This window comes from Engystomops pustulosus, chromosome 7 (assembly GCF_040894005.1).
Source record: "Engystomops pustulosus chromosome 7, aEngPut4.maternal, whole genome shotgun sequence".
Classification (NCBI taxonomy): domain Eukaryota; kingdom Metazoa; phylum Chordata; class Amphibia; order Anura; family Leptodactylidae; genus Engystomops; species Engystomops pustulosus.
Genome location: NC_092417.1, coordinates 135,152,530 through 135,168,231, shown reverse-complemented (window position 1 = coordinate 135,168,231; position 15,702 = coordinate 135,152,530). Strand labels below are relative to the sequence as shown.

General features: G+C 42.3%; 1 protein-coding gene across 3 annotated transcripts in view; it reads left to right on the top strand.

The window, feature by feature from the left end:
• SPTBN2 (spectrin beta, non-erythrocytic 2) overlaps positions 1-15,702 on the top strand; it is a 114,142-nt gene that overhangs the window by 48,425 nt on the left and 50,015 nt on the right. The window contains exon 1 of one of the 3 annotated variants that reach the window (XM_072117888.1): positions 14,790-15,220. The exons of the other annotated variants lie outside the window; for them this stretch is intronic. Within the exon in view, the coding sequence (XP_071973989.1) occupies positions 15,094-15,220 (127 nt within the window). The 5' untranslated portion in view covers positions 14,790-15,093. Of the gene's footprint in view, positions 1-14,789; positions 15,221-15,702 lie in introns of those variants that run through there. 3 annotated transcript variants of the gene reach the window in all.

Here is a 15,702-nt window from a genome sequence, read left to right as displayed (position 1 = left end):
TAAGTCTCCAAATGAGATTACTAAGGGGGACATGATTATTTTATATGAGTACATAAATGGTTCGTACAAAAATATGGTGGAAAGTCGTTCCAGGTTAAATCAATTTAAAAGACAATGGGGCACTGTCTCCTCTGGGTATTGAACCTTGTTTTCTCAAGACAAGGCCTCAGAGTAGGGACAGCAGAGAGTTTCAAAAGGGTCCATTTACATTAAAATACCATTGATTGTTATGTGATACCCTGTTTCCCTGAAAATAAAGCAGTGTCTTATATTAAATTTTACTCCTAAACAGGCACTATTAATTTATTAATATACTGTAGTGATGCCATCACCTACATCAGTAAAACCGGCCAAACTCTGAAATCCATCAAGAATTTCTTGTGACTTTATTTCCATGAATAACAATATATGGTACATTTGCAGATTGCAATATTTTAAGTTATATTACCACCATCAGGAACCTCATCATAATTCTCCAAAACCTGAATGTAATGCTGAATTTGTTGCAACTCCATTTCTTTTAGAATCATTTGCCGCAATCTCTAATGCAATAGCACTTTTCTTAAAGGTGGACTTCTTGTCTGGGTAGCCGACTTGTAACGCATTTACAACACCACCATCAGTGATTTTATCCCCTTATTTTTACACCCATGTGACAACATCTTGCAGTATCTAAATTATATGCTAATGCTAATGTGGGGGGAGCTGTATCAATGACAGCTGCTAGGTCTTATTTTCAGTGGAGGCCTTATATTTTAAGCATGAAAAAATTGCACTAGGTCTTATTTTTGGGGGAGTGTCTTAAAAATGGAGAGTACTAACACTACCTGAAGCAGTTCTGACCGCAGACTGCTGGTGTCACTGCTGCCAGTTTATGTAGCGTACCGACAATGCAACCCATAATCTACCTACCACTTATATGGTACAAGGAATACATAACACAGTTTACACAAGAACATGTTACCCCATGAAATATATAAAGTACCACTTGTTCCCAGCTGCCATCTTGGGTCCAGTTGTAGGAATTACACTCCAGTACACTACACAGGCAAACCTTAAAGAGCTATTGCCCCAATTCCCTCCCATGTTGACAATGATTCTCCTGAATTTCCTGACCTCTTCTAATTGAAGTGACACAACAGGATATCGAAGCAATGCTATCCATTTTCATACCCTCTCATTACAACAGTAAATTGATATTCCTGTTATGCATTAGAAGTCACTGCAAGTCCAAAGTGGCCCTCACACCCAAACTGGTTGTGCATCTTTTGTTGAACCTCACTCCAAAACTTCCTTATATAAAGATCAGGCAAAAAATTTTACACCCTGTTTTTTTGGGGAATTGCAAGTAATTACGATTATTGTCGCATTTATGCCACCTACACTTACCTTAAGCTTGCTATGTGCAGTAAATGAAGTAAATCCAGTAAACAACATATACAACAAATAACAATAAAACATAACTAAGCAAATGTCAAAATCCATACAGTGATTTTTAATATTAACTATGATTATCATAATGCTTGGAGAACTTGTTGAAAAAAATCTTAGACTTAGGATATGCTACTAGTTTTTGCATATTATATCAGTTATATAGTTTAACTGTGGTCAGTGGAAAAACATTTTGAGCCCTGTCTTTTTTTTTTTCAATGACAGAATTGAATCAGTGGAAAAAACTGAAGTGCGGAAAAGCACATTGAAAAGAATGGTTCCAGTTGGGTGGCCACAGTGCAAAATATAAGATATGTCCTATACTTGGGTAGATTTGCAGCGTGGTCCCTAGTCTATCAATGAAGAAGGGATGGGTGAGAAGTGATCCCCCACTCCCCTTCACAAGGCCCTGTGTTTGCCTGGAATACGGCCCGGCAAGCACACACCATGTGAATATAGCATTAGGGTTACACGCACACAGGATGTAGTAGGTAGGCACAGTCTGCAAATATGAACAGAAATAGGAACTGCTTAAGAAAAAGGTTACGGATGTGACACACAGATACGGACATGTGGGGAAAAAAATGGCAGTGAGAATAGCTAAATTGAATATCATTGAAATGTGAGGCTGCTGTATAAAATACGGATGAAACACTGCAAAACAACATAATGTGTATGTTGCCATAGACAAAGGAAGCTTCAACCCATATACAAGAGTCTCTAGAAAAAGACCAATTAAATTTCACTTCACCAATTACATTAGTAATGACTAAGAGAGTCTACCTCTTGATTTCATGCTGCGATTCATACACCCAGATCATGATAGCCATGTAGGGTGTTCTTTAGTACTGTCTATCTGCTACATTTAATTTGCTCAATTCAGACAAAGAAAGAAAAAAGTGTTTTATACCATAACAGCATGCTACATATTGTACTAACTGTAGAACCCCAACAAGCACTTCTCAATAGAATAAAAAGAGGTTAGTTCTCAATTTTGTAATCTGACCCAGCAAATTCTAGTGAAATCTTCTTATAGAGCTAATTAATACCCCAAATAACTGAAATATTTCCTGTGGCAGCTTAGAACATTAAAACGTTTTAATCAGAAGAAAATAATCCTCATTAAACATCTTTTATTTTCCGTCCTTGTGTGAATTGAGAGAAGTCACATCAGTCTTGAATCAAAGCTCTTGTCTGTAGCCACTTTAAAAACTATATGTGGGTATAGCATTATAAGCGGTTTTATGAATATGTTAAATATACATAAGCCCTTTGTTTTAAGATACTGCATTGTGTTACTGATCCAAACCCAAAGTTTTATTATTGAGCAAGTCTAGCAAAGAACATCTGAGTGTGATGTTGCCAGATGTCTGATATACACTCATGTTACATATGACTTATCCCATCTATATCTACAGTCATATGAAAAAGTTTGGTCACCCCTATTAATCTTAATCATTTTTAGTTATCAAAATTTGGGTTTTTGCAACAGCTATTTCAGTTTGATATATCTAATAAGTGATGGACACAGTAATATTTCAGGATTGAAATGAGGTTTATTGTACTTACAGAAAATGTGCAATATGCATTAAAACAAAATTTGACAGGTGCAAAAGTATGGGTACCCTTATCATTTGCTTGGTTTGAATAATCCTGACTACTTTTTACGCCACAAACAGAGTCGCCTGAGGTATGCAAAAGCACATTTGGACAAGCCAGTTTCATTTTGGATAAGGTCCTGTGGACTGACGAAACAAAGATTGAATTGTTTGGTCATACAAAAAGGTGTTATGCATGGTGACTAAAAAACACAGCATTCCAAGAAAAACACTTGCTACCCACTGTAAAATTTGGTGGAGGTTCCATCATGCCGTGTGGCTGTGTGGCCAATGCCGGCACCGGGAATCTTGTTAAACTTGAGGGTCTCATGGATTCCTCTCAGTATCAGCAGATTATTGAGAATAATGTTCAAGAATCAGTGACGAAGTTGAAGTTACGCCGGGGATGGATATTTTAGCAAGACAATGATCCAAAACACCGCTCCAAATCTACCCAGGCAACAAAAACAATGTTCTTGAATGGCCATCCCAGTCCCCAGACTTCAATATCATTGAACATCTGTGGGATGATTTGAAGCGGGCTGTCCATGCTCGGCGACCATCAAACTTAACTGAACTGGAATGAACTAGAAGAGGAATAGTCAAAAATACCTTCATCCAGGATCCAGGAACTCATTAAAAGCTACAGGAAGAAAATAGAGGTTGAGGTGCCCATACTTTTGTACCTGTCCAATTTTTGTTTTAATGCATATTGCACATTTACAATAAACCTCATATCAATCATGAAATATTACTGTGTCCATCAGTTATTAGATATATCAAATTGAAATAGCTGTTGCAAAAACCCAAATTTTGATAACTAAAAATGATTAAGATTAATAGGGGTGCCCAAACTTTTTTAAATGTCTGTATTTCCTTGAAAACTTTAAAGGGGTTGTGCACTTTTTAATAAATCTGTTCCATTAGACATGTCTCCGATGATTCACTTGATGAACATCTAGGGATTAGAGACAAGAAAGGCATGGGCAATTTATGTAAAGACAGGCCAACCCTTTTAAATTTTACATTTTTTTCCCCCGATTTTTTTAGTCCCTTTGATAAAGCATAAAATGGCCATTGCAAATATCATAGATTTTGCTTAGAAAACGCTTCATTCTACTGGTTCCTTCAGTCCACACAAATGCTGTAAAGCAAATCCCTGAATTATAGATGGGTGCCCCAAAGAGGTCACTATATCAAGAGATAAAACTGCATGACTGTCCATCACTAGATGGATTGTATCAATGGAATTTTAGTATAGCAATTTTCAAGGAACTACAGAGATGCTTCACATACTACACAAATATCAATAATTAAAAGAAATGTAGCATCAAATTCATGCATAAACCAGGGACACTCACTTATAGATCCAAGCGCAGTGACTGTGGCAATCTTCTTATATTTGTTATACATGTCCTTCTTCCTTCTAAAATCATCTTGTAAAAAGTATGCTAATGCGCCTGAGCAGCTCCTCTAGCCCCTGTGTGATCTTCCTTTACAGACTATTACTCTCACCTTCACCACTGCTCCCTCTGCATTGGTTTATCGTGGCTAGATTTCCTTTAAGTTCCTTAAGATGTCTAGCTATTACCTATACATGGTCAGTTGAATAAATATAATAGGGAGATCCAACAAGCTATTTCCTATCTAGATAATGGGAAGATTTATTATGCCTCCTCTGCCTAACTTGTTTCGTGGAAAAATTACTTTAATGAATTCCCCAATGTGTAACCTTAAAGGGCATCTACAACCAGGACGAAGGACTGTATGCAAATGAGCCTGAGGGGCTCCAGGCTCGATAGGTGTTAATGGAGCCTGGAGCCCCTCAAGCTGATTTGCATTCAGTCTTTCATGCTGGTGGTAGATGTCCTTTAAACTGCTTTCATATAGGGAACACATTCTTATGATCGTGGGGGTTCTAGCTGTTGGGCCCATCGATCAGAAATTTGTTCGACCCTTCAAAGAATTTGATAAATGTTAAAAATCAACATGTTCAAGTACAAGCATTTTGATTGCTAGATAGATACAATAGATACCATTCATACCTTCTGCTTTCTTTGAACTGTGGTCAGTAGCAACTAAGAAATGTCGCTTTGACAATAAATTGCTGCATGTTATGTCTATATAAGAATTTACAGAGTCATTTTCACATTGAGACACCATTGTCTCCTAAAACATACAAAATATAAAGTAAAGGCCTGAAAATCCTGTAGAAACTATGACTGGAATGTGAAATATTACAAAGGCATTACCCTGACCCATACTCCACATATCTAGGGATATTCAAGGCAAAGCTAGACGTGTCAGGTTATTGCTATTTTCATACTCATTAAAATAACTAAAGAAATTCAAGGACAGACCAGCAGACTTCTTGGACACTTGTCATATATGTAGATATAATGACCAGGATATGAAAGCTGAATAGTACAGGTAGGTCTCATTCACAAAATGGCTGTGTGCACCATGTCCTAGCCAAAGCCATTTTGCACGGATCATTCATAGACTATGATTCAGGAGGATCTGTGAATAACAGCTGAGAATCAGCATGGTTGTGTGAATATTACCTTATTGACACTTTATTACTGTTAGAGATTTTTATCTAGGGTAACCACCCTTACTTCATGTTGTAAAGGTGACTTTCAAATTAACTCTTTCATGGCCAAAAATGGCTCCCTGGTACCAGGATGAGAACAAACCGAGACACATCAGTCTCTAGTGTATGTAGAAAATCTTCCCCGTTTATTAGTGCACAGTTGCATATATAAAAGACAGAAACATCATCATCAAAGGGGCGTGACAAGGAGATAGAATACTGTAATGCAATTGGCCATAATGAATTTACCAGGACATTCTCTGAAAAGGTTAATGAAGTGTAAACTATTCCCTGTTCTCAGAGGCCTCCCTGTTTCTCAGACTAACTGGCCTTGTGTTAGCTCTGTTAAGTCATAACATTAAGTCAAATAGAGAGGAGCAAGAAAACAGTGAACACTTTCACACTGGATGAAATAGTGGTTTGAATAGTAACTTTAGATGGACAGTGGTTAGCATGACCCCCAGCTAATACTAAAATGGCGGCTGTTTGGTTTTTTTGATCCAAGATGGCTGCTGTAGAGGAATAAATCTCTAACAATTACATTAAAATTTTTCACTGTGAATATTGCACTCATTTACCATAAGAAAAGAACTGCCCACATAGACATTTGTTGTCTGATTAAACACTGGGTCTAGCCAGTGGACAGAGGGAGTAAAAATTAGGTTCTTAGATGCTACTTTTGTGTAGTGTACCTATCCATGAGAAGTCAAAAACAGCTTCACAAGGCTGAAGACATTTTACCTAACTACTATAGGCTGCGTTCACACGTTCAGTTTTTTAGATGCAGTTTTTGATGTCCAAACCAGGAGTGGAGTTAAAAAAGATGCAGGCCGCTACTCTTACAGGTCCCCGCTGACAGGGGCATGGTAGGGAGTGTCAGCCGGCCCCCTTATGAATAAAGCCGACTGCAAGCTCGGTGGATAAGGGGATCCGACCTCTTATTTGTTAGGAGGTCAGATCTGTTACAACCAACTTTCCCAACATAAATTTAAAAAAAATTGGCATATATAGAAAAGGGCTGGATTATGGGGGGCATATTTGGTGGGGGTCTTTATGGGGGTGAGAGGTCCTCTTTAATGGAAACCTTTAATTAGGATATGACATTTCCGGCTCATGACAGTTTCCAATAGCCATTTTATAGCCATGCATTCATAGCCCTGCTTCCCCTATCCAGTAACATTTAAAAGTATATAGAAGTTTCCCAGGCACCCTCCCAGCAAGCTCGAGCAAGTCATGAAGCCTCTGTCTCATTGAGCCTCACCACCACCATGCCCATAGGACCAGCAGTCAGCTGGTGTGGGGGTACACGGCGCATTTGTAAGTGAGCGGAGCACTAGCGGTTCGTGTGACCGCACCCTCATTGTTAAGCTAGATGCAACGCAGCAGAAAAAGCAGGATAGTAAAGGAGAGATAATGAAGAGTGAAAGGAAGTAGACAAGAAAGCACTTTGTTCTGATAAGAAATATTACAAGGTTTCTTGTTGTCAATTGTACTATTGATTTATGCAGAGTGTGTTGATAAGATATATCATTTTATCCTATTTCATAGAGGTGAAACTACTCCTAAAGCCAGACACTGAACAGTAGTAAGCAGGAGTAGGAACATGGCATGGGACATCATTCTCCTTATATACAGTGTTGTATGAGAAGAATAGGAGATAGAAAATGGAGATAGAACGCACTAAGATAAATATTTTTTGTGCCTATTTTGCGTTTAATGTCTTTTGGAAAATCCATGAAACAATTCCACAAGTTTCCAACACAATATGACATGTAAATTGGGTGAGAAAATGGGAAATATTGCACAAATTGACGCTTTACCAGGAATCCCAAAGAAGCTGAAATATTACATTTGTTTCTGTGAGAAATGAGTATTTTTTTTTTATCAGAGGTCTGTAAATGTCCCTTCCTCCCATTTTTTACTAATTGCAAAACTCAGCATAGTCCTGGCAGCAGTGAAATCTATGTTTTGCATTACAGCAGCGGATAGCCAAGGACATCGCTGCCCCTCACCCTGTGTTTGTGCAGGATTGTGAGAGACACTAAATTGCTCAACAATTGCAGGACAAAAGGTCTGTTTGCTTTTGCATGTGAGATGAGGTGTCAGAAAGTCACTGTTTAGGGATCTGACTGCCATAGGGGGATGGGAGAAATACGTTGTTTTCTTGGTTGAAAATTAGGGCAGAGAAATATCTTTTTTAGACAGCACAATTGGAGAAGTAAAAAACTAGTCAAATGTCAAGCAATAAAAACAAACAACATAAATCTAAATACTATTTTTTTTAATTTCATATTAAAATAGAACCCCACAATTCCCAAATAATTTATGCTGGAATCCAAAATGCTAAGTAGGCTATTTACCGAAAACCAGGCTGTGGTCCTCATAGCAGTCATGTAGCATATTACTGGTAATGTCTGGAACACAAGCTGAAGACAGTTCAGGTGTGAAGTGGGGAGTTACATGAAAATGAGACAAAGTTCTTTTTATGATGATTAATGATCTATTTATCTATACACACCTTCATAGGTCTCTAAGTTGAGCTCACTGATAAATACAGGGGGTGAGAAACTCAGTGCAATGCGCACACTATAGGGCAGGATGTAACACATCTAATATACTGAGCAGGCTATATGGCAGGAAGTGACACACATACTACACTGAGCGGAATATATGGCAAGAGGTGACACTATTAGTACACTGAGTGCACTATATGACAGGAGGTGGCACAATTTGTAAAATGTGCGCTGTATGTGGCAGGAGGAGACACACAGTACACTGAGTGCACTAATATGGCAGGAGGTGACAATATTAGTACACCGAGCGCAATATATGGCAAGAGGTGGCACACTTTGTAAAATGTAAACTAATATGGCAGGAGGTGACACTATTAGTACAGTGAGCGCACTATATGGCAGGAGGTGACACTAATAGTACACTGAGTGCACTATATGGCAGGAGATGACACTATTAGTACACTGAGCGTACTATATGGCAGGAGGTGACACTATTAGTACACTGAGCGTACTACATGGCAGTAGGTGACACTATTAGTACACTGAGCGCACTATATGGCAGGAGGTGACACTATTAGTACACTGAGCGCACTATATGGCAGGAGGTGACACTAATAGTACACTGAGTGGACTATATGGCAGGAGATGACACTATTAGTACACTGAACGTACTATATGGCAGGAGGTGACACTATTAGTACACTGAACGTACTATATGGCAGGAGGTGACACTATTAGTACACTGAGCGTACTATATGGCAGGAGGTGACACTAATAGTACACTGAGTGGACTATATGGCAGGAGATGACACTATTAGTACACTGAGCGTACTATATGGCAGGAGGTGACACTATTAGTACACTGAGTGCACTATATGTCAGGAGGTCACACTATTAGTACACTGGGTGCACTATATGGCAGGAGGTGACACTATTAGTACACTGAGCACACTATATGGCAGGAGGTGACACTATTAGTACACTGAGCACACTATACGGCAGGTCACCCTATTAGTACACTGAGCGCACTATATGGCAGGAGGTGACACTATTAGTACACTGCGCACACTATATGGCAGGAGGTGACACTATTAGTACACTGAGCGCACTATATGGCAGGAGGTGACACTATTAGTACACTGCGCACACTATATGGCAGGAGGTCACACTATTAGTACACTGAGCGCACTATATGGCAGGAGGTGACACTATTAGTACACTGCGCACACTATATGGCAGGAGGTGACACTATTAGTACACTGAGTGCACTATATGGCAGGAGGTCACACTATTAGTACACTGGGCGCACTATATGGCAGGAGGTCACACTATTAGTACACTGAGCGCACTATACGGCAGGTCATACTATTAGTATACTGAGAGCACTATACAGCAGGTCACACTATTAGTACACTGAGCGCACTATATGGCAGGAGGTGACACTATTAGTACACTGAGTGCACTATATGGCAGGAGGTGACATTATTAGTACACTGAGTGCACTATATGGCAGGAGGTGACACTATTAGTACACTGAGCGCACTATAGGGTAGGAGGTGACACTAATAGTACACTGAGCGCACTATATGTCAGGAGGTGAGACACTTAGCACACTGAGCGCACTATATGTCGGGAGGTGACACTATTAGTACCCTGAGCGTACTATATGGCAGGAGGTGACACTATTAGTACCTTGAGAGTACTATATGGCAGGAGGTGACACTTTTAGTACACTGAGCGCACTATATGGCAGGAGGTGACACTATTAGTACAGTGGGTGCACTATATGGCAGGAGGTGACACTATTAGTACAGTGGGTGCACTAAATGGCAGGAGGTGACACTATTAGTACACTGAGTGCACTATATGGCAGGAGGTCACACTATTAGTACACTGGGTGCACTATATGGCAGGAGGTGACACTATTAGTACACTGAGCACACTATATGGCAGGAGGTGACACTATTAGTACACTGAGCACACTATACGGCAGGTCACCCTATTAGTACACTGAGCGCACTATATGGCAGGAGGTGACACTATTAGTACACTGCGCACACTATATGGCAGGAGGTGACACTATTAGTACACTGAGCGCACTATATGGCAGGTCACCCTATTAGTACACTGAGTGCACTATATGGCAGGAGGTCACACTATTAGTACACTGGGTGCACTATATGGCAGGAGGTGACACTATTAGTACACTGAGCACACTATATGGCAGGAGGTGACACTATTAGTACACTGAGCACACTATACGGCAGGTCACCCTATTAGTACACTGAGCGCACTATATGGCAGGAGGTGACACTATTAGTACACTGCGCACACTATATGGCAGGAGGTGACACTATTAGTACACTGAGCGCACTATATGGCAGGAGGTGACACTATTAGTACACTGCGCACACTATATGGCAGGAGGTCACACTATTAGTACACTGAGCGCACTATATGGCAGGAGGTGACACTATTAGTACACTGCGCACACTATATGGCAGGAGGTGACACTATTAGTACACTGAGTGCACTATATGGCAGGAGGTCACACTATTAGTACACTGAGCGCACTATACGGCAGGTCATACTATTAGTATACTGAGAGCACTATACAGCAGGTCACACTATTAGTACACTGAGCGCACTATATGGCAGGAGGTGACACTATTAGTACACTGAGTGCACTATATGGCAGGAGGTGACATTATTAGTACACTGAGCGCACTATATGGCAGGCGGTGACACTATTAGTACACTGAGTGCACTAAATGGCAGGAGGTGACATTATTAGTACACTGAGTGCACTATATGGCAGGAGGTGACACTATTAGTACACTGAGCGCACTATAGGGTAGGAGGTGACACTAATAGTACACTGAGCGCACTATATGTCAGGAGGTGAGACACTTAGCACACTGAGCGCACTATATGTCGGGAGGTGACACTATTAGTACCCTGAGCGTACTATATGGCAGGAGGTGACACTATTAGTACCTTGAGAGTACTATATGGCAGGAGGTGACACTTTTAGTACACTGAGCGCACTATATGGCAGGAGGTGACACTATTAGTACAGTGGGTGCACTATATGGCAGGAGGTGACACTATTAGTACAGTGGGTGCACTAAATGGCAGGAGGTGACACTATTAGTACACTGAGTGCACTATATGGCAGGAGGTCACACTATTAGTACACTGGGTGCACTATATGGCAGGAGGTGACACTATTAGTACACTGAGCACACTATATGGCAGGAGGTGACACTATTAGTACACTGAGCACACTATACGGCAGGTCACCCTATTAGTACACTGAGCGCACTATATGGCAGGAGGTGACACTATTAGTACAGTGGGTGCACTATATGGCAGGAGGTGACACTATTAGTACAGTGGGTGCACTAAATGGCAGGAGGTGACACTATTAGTACACTGAGTGCACTATATGGCAGGAGGTCACACTATTAGTACACTGGGCGCACTATATGGCAGGAGGTCACACTATCAGTACACTGAGCGCACTATACGGCAGGTCATACTATTAGTATACTGAGAGCACTATACAGCAGGTCACACTATTAGTACACTGAGCGCACTATATGGCAGGTCACACTATTAGTACACTGAGCGCACTATATGGCAGGAGGTGACACTATTAGTACACTGAGTGCACTATATGGCAGGAGGTGACACTATTAGTACACTGAGCGCACTATATGGCAGGCGGTGACACTATTAGTACACTGAGTGCACTATATGGCAGGAGGTGACATTATTAGTACACTGAGTGCACTATATGGCAGGAGGTGACACTATTAGTACACTGAGCGCACTATAGGGTAGGAGGTGACACTAATAGTACACTGAGCGCACTATATGGCAGCAGGTGACACTATTAGTACACTGAGCGCACTATATGTCAGGAGGTGAGACACTTAGCACACTGAGCGCACTATATGTCGGGAGGTGACACTATTAGTACCCTGAGCGTACTATATGGCAGGAGGTAACACTATTAGTACCTTGAGAGTACTATATGGCAGGAGGTGACACTTTTAGTACACTGAGCGCACTATATGGCAGGAGGTGACACTATTAGTACAGTGGGTGCACTATATGGCAGGAGGTGACACTATTAGTACAGTGGGTGCACTAAATGGCAGGAGGTGACACTATTAGTACACTGAGTGTACTATATGGCTGGACATGACACTATTAGTACACTGAGCGCACTATATGGCAGGAGATGACACTATTAGTACACTGAGCGCATTATACGGCAGGTGACACTATTAGTACACTGAGCGCATTATACGGCAGGTGACACTATTAGTACACAGAGTGCACTATATGGCAGGAGGTGACACTATTTGTACACTGAGTGCACTATATGGCAGGAGGTGACACTTTTAGTACACTGAGCGCACTATATGGCAGGAGGTGACACTATTAGTACAGTGGGCGCACTATATGGCAGGAGGTGACACTATTAGTACAGTGGGTGCACTAAATGGCAGGAGGTGACATTATTAGTACACTGAGTGCACTATATGGCAGGAGGTGACACTATTAGTACACTGAGCGCACTATAGGGTAGGAGGTGACACTAATAGTACACTGAGCGCACTATATGGCAGCAGGTGACACTATTAGTACACTGAGCGCACTATATGTCAGGAGGTGAGACACTTAGCACACTGAGCGCACTATATGTCGGGAGGTGACACTATTAGTACCCTGAGCGTACTATATGGCAGGAGGTAACACTATTAGTACCTTGAGAGTACTATATGGCAGGAGGTGACACTTTTAGTACACTGAGCGCACTATATGGCAGGAGGTGACACTATTAGTACAGTGGGTGCACTATATGGCAGGAGGTGACACTATTAGTACAGTGGGTGCACTAAATGGCAGGAGGTGACACTATTAGTACACTGAGTGTACTATATGGCTGGACATGACACTATTAGTACACTGAGCGCACTATATGGCAGGAGATGACACTATTAGTACACTGAGCGCATTATACGGCAGGTGACACTATTAGTACACTGAGCGCATTATACGGCAGGTGACACTATTAGTACACAGAGTGCACTATATGGCAGGAGGTGACACTATTTGTACACTGAGTGCACTATATGGCAGGAGGTGACACTTTTAGTACACTGAGCGCACTATATGGCAGGAGGTGACACTATTAGTACAGTGGGCGCACTATATGGCAGGAGGTGACACTATTAGTACAGTGGGTGCACTAAATGGCAGGAGGTGACACTATTAGTACACTGAGTGTACTATATGGCTGGACATGACACTATTAGTACACTGAGCGCACTATATGGCAGGAGATGACACTATTAGTACACTGAGCGCATTATACGGCAGGAGGTGACACTATTAGTACACTGAGCGCACTATATGGCAGGAGGTGACACTATTACTACACTGCGCACACTATATGGCAGGAGGTGACACTATTAGTACACAGAGTGCACTATATGGCAAGAGGTGACACTATTTGTACACTGAGTGCACTATATGGCAGGAGGTGACACTATTAGTACACTGAGCGCACTATATGGCAGGAGGTGACACTATTAGTACAGTGGGCGCACTATATGGCAGGAAGTGACACTATTAGTACACTGAGCACACTATATTGCAGGAGGTGACACTATTAGTACACTGAGTGCACTATATGGCAGGAGGTGACATTATTAGTACACTGAGCGCACTATATGGCAGGCGGTGACACTATTAGTACACTGAGTGCACTATATGGCAGGAGGTGACATTATTAGTACACTGAGTGCACTATATGGCAGGAGGTGACACTATTAGTACACTGAGCGCACTATAGGGTAGGAGGTGACACTAATAGTACACTGAGCGCACTATATGGCAGCAGGTGACACTATTAGTACACTGAGCGCACTATATGTCAGGAGGTGAGACACTTAGCACACTGAGCGCACTATATGTCGGGAGGTGACACTATTAGTACCCTGAGCGTACTATATGGCAGGAGGTGACACTATTAGTACCTTGAGAGTACTATATGGCAGGAGGTGACACTTTTAGTACACTGAGCGCACTATATGGCAGGAGGTGACACTATTAGTACAGTTGGTGCACTATATGGCAGGAGGTGACACTATTAGTACAGTGGGTGCACTATATGGCAGGAGGTGACACTATTAGTACACTGAGTGTACTATATGGCTGGACATGACACTATTAGTACACTGAGCGCATTATACGGCAGGTGACACTACTAGTACACTGAGCGCATTATACGGCAGGTGACACTATTAGTACACAGAGTGCACTATATGGCAGGAGGTGACACTATTTGTACACTGAGTGCACTATATGGCAGGAGGTGACACTATTAGTACACTGAGCGCACTATATGGCAGGAGGTGACACTATTAGTACAGTGGGCGCACTATATGGCAGGAGGTGAGGTGGTGACACACTTATATGATGAGGAGGACACTGTGTATGTGCACTTCACACTGTAGTAAGTTTCACTCTTGTGACCATCCTATCCAGGGTTGTACCACCTCCAGTATCTCCTCCCCCGTCACACCTTTCCCAGTGGTTCCACCCAACCTGCCCCTCGCAGCGCTGATCTCCACCCCGGCACAAGCCTCCAGTATAACCTGCCTGAGACTGGTAATAAGATCAAGGTACAGGAAGAGCCGCAGCAGCGGGAAAGACCATCTCTCCGAGGGGCAGGAATCTCAGGAATTCCTGAAATCTGAGCTTTTTAGGACTGAGCAGTGGGATAGGTGCAGCCAGTGACTGAGCCCCGCACTCCATACAGATGCCCGCCAGGATTGTATGGTGACAGCGCTGGTGTAGCACCTGGACTTCCCGCTTCTTCTCATGGAGGTGACTCTCCTGTGACTTGGAGGAAAGTTTGTTGCGGATCCCCCCAGGGACCATGTTCCAGTATGACTCCGGATACGTGGAGGTGCCGCGGCCCTCCTCTCCTCTGCTCTCCCCCGCAGCCTTCGTTAATTCCGTGCAGTATGCCAACGTGCTGGAGGGAAGGTTCAAGCAGCTTCAAGGTGAGGGGAGCCGGGCCACAGCGATGAGCAGGGAGGCTGCTTCCGGAACAGCGCCCTCCACTGGTGGTGTACAACAGAGGCTGTGCTACTACAACTGCCACTGCAGGGGGTGTGACACAATGCTCTCTGCAGTGCCCATAAATCATAGGACAATACATGGGGCATCATTATCAAGGCAACTGCTGCTGGCCATAGGGACTAGTAGCACTGGCGAGGAAGATGTGTTTCTTTACTTTTTCTATGGGTGGAGATTTTGTGTTCACATGTTGCGTCTGGAATCGCACTGTGTGAGGAGCCTCTCCCGATCGCCAATGTGTTCAGACATAATCGCTTGCGTTCAGGGACAAGTCACGCGCAGCGATGCACAATGAGACCTGAACACAGACCTTTAGGTCTATACATACGTCTGTGATCGGGAGAAGCTCCTCCCCGCTGCACTTGAATTTTATTTGTAAACACAATTCAAACATAGGAACATGTCC